General features: G+C 50.0%; 1 protein-coding gene across 7 annotated transcripts in view; it reads right to left on the reverse strand.

The window, feature by feature from the left end:
• EPS15L1 (epidermal growth factor receptor pathway substrate 15 like 1) overlaps positions 1–6,196 on the reverse strand; it is a 116,306-nt gene extending 110,110 nt beyond the window's left edge. For all 7 annotated transcript variants that reach the window (XM_053583787.1, XM_053583788.1, XM_053583790.1 and 4 more), the window contains exon 1: positions 6,130–6,196. In XM_053583787.1, coding sequence (XP_053439762.1) covers positions 6,130–6,162 — 33 coding nt within the window. In that variant the 5' untranslated portion in view covers positions 6,163–6,196. The remainder of the gene's footprint in view (positions 1–6,129) is intronic.
• Positions 6,197–10,743: the final 4,547 nt, after the last annotated feature.

A 10,743-nucleotide genomic window follows, 5' to 3' on the forward strand; every position in this document is an offset into this window, starting at 1 on the left:
GGGAAGGAAGGAAGATAGAAGTCCTCAGGCACCAGGCAGTGGCTTCTCACTGAGCTCAGCACTCTCCTCCAGCTATCATGGGCTTCCGAGGTACAGGAGCCATGAAAGAGAGCCACAGAAGGCACAGGAGGGAAGACCATGTGGAAGAGGCCTCAAAGAGCAGCTCCAGGGCAGGCAGGATGCAGCAGAAGGTGACAGACACAGAGCAACAGAGCTAGGGATCCTGAGGGGCTAGAAAGCATGTGGGAAGAAAGTGAGCCGTACAGGCCAGGTGGAGTCTGAACAGGATTAGGGTATAGGACAGCAGGGCTTCCGCTCAGGGAGCCTAACTTATTTTGAAGCTCAGGAATTCCAGAGAGCTACAGGTTTTTGGAGCAGGGAAATGGTTGTGAGTATGTTTTAGAAGATTAATGCCACAGTGGTGTGGGATGAAATGGGAAGGAAAGACTAAGTAGGATGAGAAACAGCCCCAGCCCCTTTGGGCTGTAGCAAGGAAGTGACCAGTGCCAGGGTCTAGAAGGCTGGCAGGGGCAAGGGAGAAACATGAAACTGGAATTCCTTAAGGTCTGGAGGGTGCGGGGGGTGGGGGAGAAAGGTTTAAAGCACTCTGCAGGAAAGCTCCACAGGAGGCAGCATTCAGAGAGAAAGGATACAGGTGGGCAGGCTGAAATTTGGGGAAAGGGGAGAGAACAAAAGGGAGGTGGATGAAGAATGAAGGCTGACAGGTACAGTGTTGCAGGGCTCAAAGAAGACACGCTCCAATGACAAGCCACTAGAGCAAAAGATGCCAGGGTTGCTGGTAACCTTGAAGAGTATAAAAGAATAAGAGGTACGGGGCAGCACCTGTGACTCAAAGGAGTAGGGCACCAGCCCCATATGCCGGAGGTGGCAGGTTCAAACCCAGCCCCAGCCAAAAACTGCAGGAAAAAAAAAAAGAGAAATACAAGCCTGCTTACATAGAAAGTGTTTTGGAGAGCTGAAGACAGCTGAGCTGGGAAGCAAGGAGAAATATAAATCAATGAGATGCTGATGGGGAGATCACTCACACTGATCTATTCTAAGGGCTCATTAAAATTCTCTTTTTTTTGAGACAGGGTCTCACTTGTTGCCCTGGGTAGAATGCCATGGCATCATAGCTCACAGCAATCTCAAACTTGGGCTTGAGCCTCTTGCCTCAGCTTCCAGAGTAGCTGGGACTACTGGCATTCACCACAATGCCCTGGCTAGTTTTTCTATTTTTAGTAGAGATAGGGGTCTCACTCTTGCTCAGACTGATCTGGAATTCCTGAGCTCAAGCAATGCTAGGAGTGCTAGGAGTGCTAGGATTTACAGGCATCAGCCACCACGCCCAACCAAAATAAAAGTTTTTTGTTTTTTGGGTTTTTTTGTAGAGACAGAGTCTCACTTTATTACCCTTGGTAGAGTGCTGTGGTGTCACACAGTTCACAGCAACCTCCAACTCCTGAGCCCAGGCGGTTCTCTTGCTTCAGCCTCCCGAGTAGCTGGGACTACAGGCACCCACCACAACGCCCGGCTATTTTTTTGTTGCTGTTTGGTGGGGGCCAGGTTTGAACCCGCCACCCTAAAAATAGCTGGGTGTTGTGGTGGGCGCCTGTAGTCCCTGCTATCTGGGAGGCTGAGGAAAGAGAATCAATTAAGCCCAAGAGTTTAAGGTTGCTGTGGGCTATGATACCATGGCACTCTACCGAGGGCAACAAAATGAGACTGTCTTAAAAAAAAAAAAAAAAAGAAAGAAAGAAAGAAAACCTGGCCAGCGCCTGTGGCTCAGTGGATAGGGGAATGGCCCCACATACGTATTTTTAGAGACGGGGTCTCACGCTGGCTCAGGCTAGTCTCGAATCTGTGAGCTCAGGCAATCCACCCGCTTTGGCCTCCCAGAATGCTAGGATTACAGGCATGAGCCACTGTGCCAGGCCTTAGCCAAAATAAATTTAAAAGTAAATAAAATCCCTCCTAGAGAGACAAGAGTACAGACTCTTCCAACTGACACTGATCTTCAGGGTCACAAAAGGATAGTAAGGTGATGTCCTACTGATGACAGGTATACAGAGTAGATTAGGACAGATACCCATAAGCATGTGGGTAGAAAAAACACTTCCTCCTCCCTTGGCTAACCCCTTCACTCACCTCCATCTGACCACCCATTTTCCAAGTGTCCTCTGCCACCTCAATCCAACCAAATCTTAGCCCTCTGTACCAGGGTACCCTCTCCTGCTCTCTACTGCCCCAGATCAGAAATTCTCCTGGAATCATATGCATGCTTCCCCTGGAATTATCTATGAACCTGTGTAATCTCCTCAGCTAGAATGCAAGGGCCTGGGAGGGCAGTGCCTCATACCAAGGCTGACAGAAATCCCTGTTGCAGAGCTTCACTCAAGAGCAGGCATAAAGAAGTACTGAAAAATTACCCAAAGGAAGAAAACTGGGTCACACTTTCATTCGACAAACATTCAGGGAAAGGAACACAAAAAAGCTTGGAAGTCAGCACCCTGAACTTGTCAGAAGCCAGAAGATCCAGGCTGTCAATCACTTCTTACAACTTGGTTCAATTTTGTCCCCACCCACAGCCCCATCCCACACAGAGAGAAGACGAGCTGCGTGGAAACTGCACTAGGTGGTCGCAGCTTCACAGGTTTCCCTGACATCTCCCGGAAGCTGACCTTGGGAGCATTGAGGAAGAAGCCTATTCTTGCCTCACCGGGCAACTGGTCTAACAGGAAGACAGAGAGCAAAGAAACAGACATCTGTGGACCATGTTCAGTGCTGAGGGACAGAATGAAGGAGGCAGACAGCTGCGTGGGGTGCTACTTAAGACAGATGATCAGCAAAGACCTCAGTGAAGGGTGTTATCTGAGCTGCCACCTTAAGGAGAGGAAGGAGCCAAGCACTAGAAGTGCCAAGAGGGGAATGAAGAAAAGCACTTCAGGAAGAAGGAACAGCCAGTGGGACATCCTGAGGACCAAGAAAGAAAGCAGTGCATATGGCTGCAGTGTGGGGGACCAGGGACAGCACAAAGTAGACAAAGCAGGAGAGGCTGACAGGTGCCTGGCTGATAGGGCTTCATGGTTCTTGGGTAGGAATCAGCATTCTATTCCAAAGGTTCTAAGGCAAATGAGTCACATGACCTGATTCCTGTTTTCAAACATTCATGCAAATCACCACACTCCTCAAGCTAATCCTCTATTAGTAAAATAAGAAACCCCTCCTTGAAGTGCAAGGTGTAGTGCAGGTAAGTGACAACATGCTAGAATGTATTTTATAACTCTAAAGCACTCAATAAACTTTAGTTATCATCAAAGTTCAAATTAGGGCTAGTGTCAAAATTAGACAGGAAGTTTTATTTTAATTTATTTATTTTTTCTGAGACAAAGTCTCACTTTGTTGCCCTCAGTAAAGTGCCATGGCATCATAGCTCACAGCAACCTCCAACTCTTGTGCTCAAGTGATCCCCTTGCCTTAGCCTCCCCAGTAAATGGGACTACAAGCGCCTGCCACAATGCCTGGCTAGTTTTTTAGAGATGGGGTCTCACTCTTGCTCAGGCTGATCTCAAACTCCTGACCTTAAGCAATCCACCCGCCACAGCCTCCCAGAGTGCTAGGATTGCAGGCATGAGCCCCCTCACCCAGCCTTAGACAGGATTTTTTTTTTTAAGTTTTTAAAAAGACTCTCACCTCCACCCAAAACAAACCAAAATGCTTTCTCATAAAGTGAGCTATTAGGGTTGGGAAACCTACAACCTGAAGACACATGTGGCCCCCTAGGTCCTTAAGTATGGCCTTTTGGCTGAATCCAAATTTTACAGAACAAATCCTTTTATTAAAAGGGATACAGGGGCGGCGCCTGTGGCTCAGTCGGTAAGGCGCCGGCCCCATATACCGAGGGGTGGCGGGTTCAAACCCGGCCTCGGCTGAACTGCAACCAAAAAATAGCTGGGTGCTGTGGCAGGCGCCTGTAGTCCCAGCTACTCGGGAGGCTGAGGCAAGAGAATCGCTTAAGCCCAGGAGTTGGAGGTTGCTGTGAGCTGTGTGAGGCCACGGCACTCTACCAAGGGCCATAAAGTGAGACTCTCGGTAGGGCGCTGGCCCCATGTGCCGAGGGTGGCGGGTTCAAACCCAGCCCCGGCCAAACTGCAACCAAAAAATAGCCGGGCGTTGTGGCGGGCGCCTGTAGTCCCAGCTGCTCGGGAGGCTGAGGCAAGAGAATCGCTTAGGCCCAGGAGTTGGAGGTTGCTGTGAGCTGTGTGACGCCACGGCACTCTACCCGAGGGCCATAAAGTGAGACTCTGTCTCTACAAAAAAAAAAAAAAAAAAAGGGATACAAAAGAGAAGGATGAAGCTTTTGTTGCTTAAAAAAGAATAATTGTGAAATTAGATGGTCACAGATTCTCCACCCACTATCAACAGATATTTAATAGTAACAATACCTACTATCTGCAAGGCACTTAGTTTACAGAGCTCTTTCATGTCTGTTACAAGAACTGTTAATTAATAACCACTGTTCTTTGTAGCTGTTAATTTAGTGACAGTGTTGCAAATTGGTTACTTCTTACAATATTTACCAGGTGTACACAGTCTCTCCTTGGATAAGCTGACCAGTCATGTCGACCTATCATCTTTTATCAGGTTTGACATCCTCACTTGCTGTGGTCTCTATCCTCAAATGTCCAAATCTGACAGAGACTGAATGATGATAATAATCATAGTACCACTGAGTGCTTCTAATGTGCTAGGCACAGTTCTACTTGCTTTACACAATCTTCGCATTATCCCAGTACTTTTTTTTTTTTTTTGAGACAGGATTTCATTCTGTTGCTCAAGCTAGATTGTAATCAAGTCATCATAGCTCATTGCAACCTCAAACATCTGGGCTCAAGCAATTGTCCTGCCTCAACCTTTGGAGTAAATGAGACTACAGACATGCACTATCACACCTAACTAATTTTCCGATTTTTTGTAGAGATGGAGTCTCACTATGTTGTCTGTATTGCCCAGGCTGGTCTTGAACCCACTCACGTGATCCTCCACCTTGGCCTCCCAAAGTTCTGGGATTATAGGTGTGAGCCACTGCCCCAGCCTCAATATATTTTTACACTCCATTTTTTATATAAGGCACCTGCTGTGTGGAGAGGCTATGAGCTTCATCAGAGGACATTCAGTGGACTAAGTTGGAGGCAAAAGTTGATCTGATCCAGTGTCCTCATAAGTAATCGCTGTTGTGCTAGATAATTCCAGCAAAGCACTTATAATATGGTGCTTGGCACAACACAGGTATTCAGCAAATAAAAGCAGCTGTGATTAGCAGGACATAGGTAGTTTCCAGTTCCCTCGAGTGTCACCTCCAGGACAGCAGCGACCTTGTCTGGCTGGATGACTGTTGCACTCCCAGCATCTAACCTAACGCACGTTTGAGGAATGGATAGATAAATGAATGAATGGAAGTCCCTCCCAAAAAGTGGAGCTGCCTGCGCATGGCTCTTTGTGCACGTCTGTGTCGCGCTACAGTTACTGCCCCTTAGTAAGCACATCAGGCGAATTTGAGGACACAGACGGTGTCTGAAGACGTGCGATCTCCACTCAATGCCAGGAAAGCGGAAGCAGCTCCCAAGGGAGGAAGGAATGCGTCTGAGATTGCGCTGCTGGCGGGTCTTGGCTCCAGCCAGGTTCTGCCCTCCAGCCCGCCTGCTCCCTGCGGGAACACTGTCTGCCCGGGGGGCTGGGACTAGCGACAGACAAAGACTACTGGGGCCGCCACGCTGACAGAAATGCTCGTTCCCCTCGCCCACCTCCCTGGCATAGAGCCCAGTATCACCGTGCATTGCCCGACCTGCGAGCTTCTGTCGTACCAGGATCCGGGCCCCGAGAGAAGCAGACGGCCTACGCGCCCAGCCTCCTCGCCACCCGCGTCGGGTCGCTGGGGCGAGGGAGGCCACGAGCCCCACCGCCCTGTCACCTTCAGGGCCGCACCCCCGCCCGCCCGCCGCGAGTCCCTCAACACCAGCGGGCGCTGCCACCGCCGCCCGTCCGGGTCTCCAAGCGCGTTGGCCTCCTGGCGGCGCCAGCCTCGTGCTGCGCGCCCCGGGACCACCCCCGGACCCTCCCGGACCCTACCTGCTGGGAGAGGGGGATGAGCGGCGCCGCCATCTTCCCGCGGACTCGGGATCCGAGCGCCGGGGGAACGGAGGCGGGGCCGCTGCGCGGTGCGCGTGCGCGGGGCAGTGCGCGCGCAGCTGGTCCGAGAGAGGGCGGAGCCAATGGCAGGGAAACGCACGCGCAACCGGTGAGGGAGGGGCTGGGGCGGGTTCGCGCTCACGTAACCGGGAGGGGGCGGTGCCTGGGAGGCGTGACGCTAGGACCCACGCGAGGTGTCAGCTAAGCTAACACTGCCACTGCCCACTGCCACCACCCTTGCCTTACTGCGTTGGTCAGACTCTCAGACATTTGGCAGCTGTACGAGTCTGTCATGCCTCCGGCCCTTGCCTATGCAGACTGTCTGCTAGGGATGCTATTCCTATCCCGGTGCACCCACGGACGCATGATGCGGAGGCGGTCGCCCTCAACCTGCCCCAGGCTCCCTGTTCCTGGGATAGCTCTGTGTGTGTGTCTTCTAATCTGGGTCTGCCCTTACGTCTTCAGCTTCAGATAGGGTTGGGCCAGCACTTAAGCTCTTTGTGCATCGCTCACGATGCCTGAGGTTATTTCTTAGCTGCTCTTTCTGTATGACCTTCTCAAGTCATTTAACTAGGCTCCGTGTGCTCTTAGTCCCCTCTTGGGAAGAGAAGGAATGGTAGGTTACATGTGTATGCTGTTACCTGTGCCTCACATTTCCCCGCAAAGAGTCCCCAGGCACTTGATGGCTGCTGGAGGGCCATTACTAGGGGAACAACCCTACTGCAGAGGAGCATTTATTCAAGCACGTTTTGTCTTCCCTTGACTTTGAGCATCCACCACCCCAATTTCCACAGACAGGGTGAGAAAGGAAGTCCGATCAGGCAGCTAACCGAAGCACAAGGCTTCTTCAGGAAAGGTTATCTGCTCCCCCACCCACCCACCGCCCAGCCACTGCTGCCCCACCTAGCCACCCTCCCTGCCATCCCCCCAGTCCCCATACCATGCCTCACATGATGGTATAGTGAGTGGGGGCTGACACCAGTTCCCAGCAAGCAAGCCAAAAGGCCTGTGATCTCAGGGGTGGGGGTGCAGCTGCTGGTCCATCTCCTCCTTTCTGGTGTCTCACAAGCTGCTGCTCCACATCTTCAGTGACTCAGCGTGTCTCATGCCGTTCAGAGATGAGCACTCCTTTGTGACTAACTGACCATTCTCCCGCCAACCAAGTGTTGAGCACTGTACCTTTGCTGGGCCTGGCTTCCACATGAGTGCACAAATGGTGGACCAGACAGACACCTTCTCCCCCTAATTGATAGTCTAGAGCAGGAGTCTCTCTCTGGAGCTACATTAGAACTACACAAAGGGCCTATTAAACACAAACTGGGGTTCTAATTCTGATTTGTAGATCTAGGTGGGACCTATGATGTTGAGACAGAGCAGGGATCCCTCTTAGAGGCCTGCCAAGCCCCGCCCAAGCATGGAAATAAAGGAAAATCTTTTTTTTTTTTTTTTGTAGAGACAGAGTCTCACCTTATGGCCCTCGGTAGAGTGCCGTGGCCTCGCACAACTCACAGCAACCTCCAACTCCTGGGCCTAGGCGATTCTCCTGCCTCAGCCTCCTGAGTAGCTGGGACTACAGGCACCCGCCACAACGCCCAGCTATTTTTTGGTTGCAGTTTGGCCGGGGCCGGGTTCGAACCCGCCACCCTCGGCGTATGGGGCCGGCGCCCTACCGACTGAGCCACAGGCGCCGCCCATAAAGGAAAATCTTGAGTACCTTCAGGGGAAGTTCTGGCATCCAGTTCTGGGAATAACAACAGTCAGCCAGGGTCAAGAAGTGTTATGGTTCCATATATAAACGTAACATATGTTCTTGAGGTATTTTTCAGAAACATCCACCTCAGCAGGGCCTGGTGGTTCACACCTGTAATCCTAGCACTCTGGGAGGCCAAGGTGGGAGAATCGCTTGAGTTTGGGAGTTCTAAACCAGCCTGAGCAAAAGAGAGATTCACACACACACTACTAAAACCAGAAAAATTATCCAGGCATTGTGGCGAGCGTCTGTATCCCAGCTACTCAGGAGGCTGAAGCAGGAGGACCTCTTGAACCCAAGAGTCTGAGGTTGCTATAAGCTAGGGCAACAGCATGAGACTCTGTCTCAAAAACAAAAAATCCCCAAACTAGAAACACCTAACTTGGGACAGGAGTGGTGCTTCATGCCTGTAATCCTAGCACTCTGGAGGAGGCCAAGGCGGGTGGATTACCTGAGCTCACAGATTCAAGACCAGCCTGAGCCAGAGTGAGAGAGACCCTGTCTCTAAAAATAGCCAAGTGTTGTGGTGGGCCACTGTAGTCCCAGCTTACTTGGGAGGCTGAGATAAGAGAATTGCGTAAGCCCAAGAGTTTGAGGTTGCTGTGAGCTGTGACGCCATAGCACTCTACCGAAGGCAACAAAGTGAGACTCTGTGTCAAAAATAAATAAATAAATACACCTACTCTATGGCAAATGGAGATAAGGGAAAACTGAGGAATTGAATTCTGATCTAACCATTTTTTTGTTCTAAATTTACCCTGAGGGTCTTGTCACACCCTTAATTTTAACATTCCTTTCCACTAATCCAAAAATTTCTGAATCCACTTGTTACCCTCCTCACCACCCCTTACCTCCCCACACCCCCCACCCCACCCCACCACCCCGCTTTAGCACATCATGCTTTGGGGCCAGACCAATGTGTAACCTCCATGTATTGATTCATAATTTTGAGTTTTGCCTGCCTGAAATGCATTCCTCCCTTTGAAAACCCTGACTTGTAAACCATCAAGGAGTTCAGGTTTTAAGCTTTAGCTGCCTGAAAATAAAGCCTCTTTTCCCTTTGCAACTCTCAGCTTCAGTGTTTGGTTTCACTGTGCCAGATGAGGGACCCCAGTTTGGTTCAATAGCAATATTTGCATTTCCAACAAATTCCCAGGTGATACTGATGCTGCTGGTCCCTGAACCCCACTGGCCTACATGAAGGAAACAAACATTAGTCAAACATTCATACAAAGAAATAGATTACTATAAAAAGTGAGAGGTGCTACAGACAAAGGTGTGACACTCATAGGCTGAGTATATATCAGTGATAGTGGGGAGTTTATAGAAACTGCAAAGGGGGTTTTGACCTAGGTCTAGTTGCTCGCTGCACAAAGTCCAATTATTGAAACAATGAAGACTGCCAAGTAAGAAAGATATTTTCATCCTTTTTTTTTTTGTAGAGACAGAGTCTCACTGTACTGCCCTCGGGTAGAGTGCCGTGGTGTCGGAAGAAAGATATTTTCAATAAGAAAGTTGTCCTGCTGGGAGAACCTGCCTCAAATCCCTCTCTCTGACTAAGGGAAATCCTGGACTTTTAAAGAAGGGACCGTGTGCCTTGTGGGTAGATCATGGTGTAACTAACAAGGGGCTACATGCATTGGGGGCAGGTTGTGGGGGATGGAGAGTGCTGGCTTGGGAAGTCTGTTTGGGGCCTGGAGAATCTCAACTCCTTTGTCTTGCAGAAAATCCACCATTTCTGGGAAATAACTCAAAAGGTCAAGTAGTCAAGGGAAAGGATATGAAAAAATACATAGGGGTCATTGAAATTTGTTCACAAGAGTGGTTTACAGGGAGCTTAGGGACATCTCAGGCAGAGGTAACTGAAGTGCCAAGGAGCATGATGAGACTGAAGACTTAGACCTCAGAGAACAAGACATAGGGGCCCAAGAAGAGGTAGAACCACACATGGGCTTATGTGACACCCCCGTGGGAAGCCCTCACGGGGTTTTGAGCGTGACCAGATTTGTGTGTTAGAATGGTGACTCTGCAGTGGACAAGGAAAAGGTATGAATGGAAGCAGATGAACCAGCTGGAAAGATGTACAGGTGATCCACAGCACAGAACAAACCAAGAAATGTGAGATATGCAAAATGTAGAAATCCTAGAAAGACATGAGTTTGAGACTTCAGTCATGCTTTGCCTACCTGTGCCAGGGACAATTGCTTAAAGGCATTTTGTTTTTTCTTTCCTTCCCCGTAGTTTTCACACAAGCTGATAAATCAGCTAAACTGGGTATTTTCAGTTGGGTGCGATGGCTCATTCCATCTGGGAGGCTGAGGCAGGTGGATTGCTCAAGCTCAAGAGTTTGAAACCAGCCTGAACAAGAGTGAGACGCCCATCTCTACTAAAAATAGAAAAATTAGGAGGAGGGAGCAAGATGGCAACTGAGTAACAGCTTCTTTGCAACTGGGCAGGGTGAGATTGGGGAGAGAAGACTCCATGCATCTCGGGCTTGTGGGCTCTGCCCAGAAACATCCATTTGGGGATACAGGGAGACAGTGAGAGACTTCTGGACCCCAGGAGGAGGACAAAAGCAGTGGAGAAGTGGTAAGTGGCAGCATTCGTTGAGTCTGAGACTGTGGCTGCCGCAGCTGTATCTACAATAGCAGTGAGATTGCAAACAGGGAAGGTCTTCCCTGAAAGTTGTTTTGTTTTCTTGAACTTGGGCACTCAGTTGAACTACCTTGGGGGAACTTGGGCAAAAGTGCAGATGATTTTAAGGATTGTCTAGGGCCCCGGACTGAGCCCCTGAGCCAGAACAG

Source organism: Nycticebus coucang, chromosome 3 (genome assembly GCF_027406575.1).
Source record: "Nycticebus coucang isolate mNycCou1 chromosome 3, mNycCou1.pri, whole genome shotgun sequence".
Taxonomy (NCBI): Eukaryota; Metazoa; Chordata; class Mammalia; order Primates; family Lorisidae; genus Nycticebus; species Nycticebus coucang.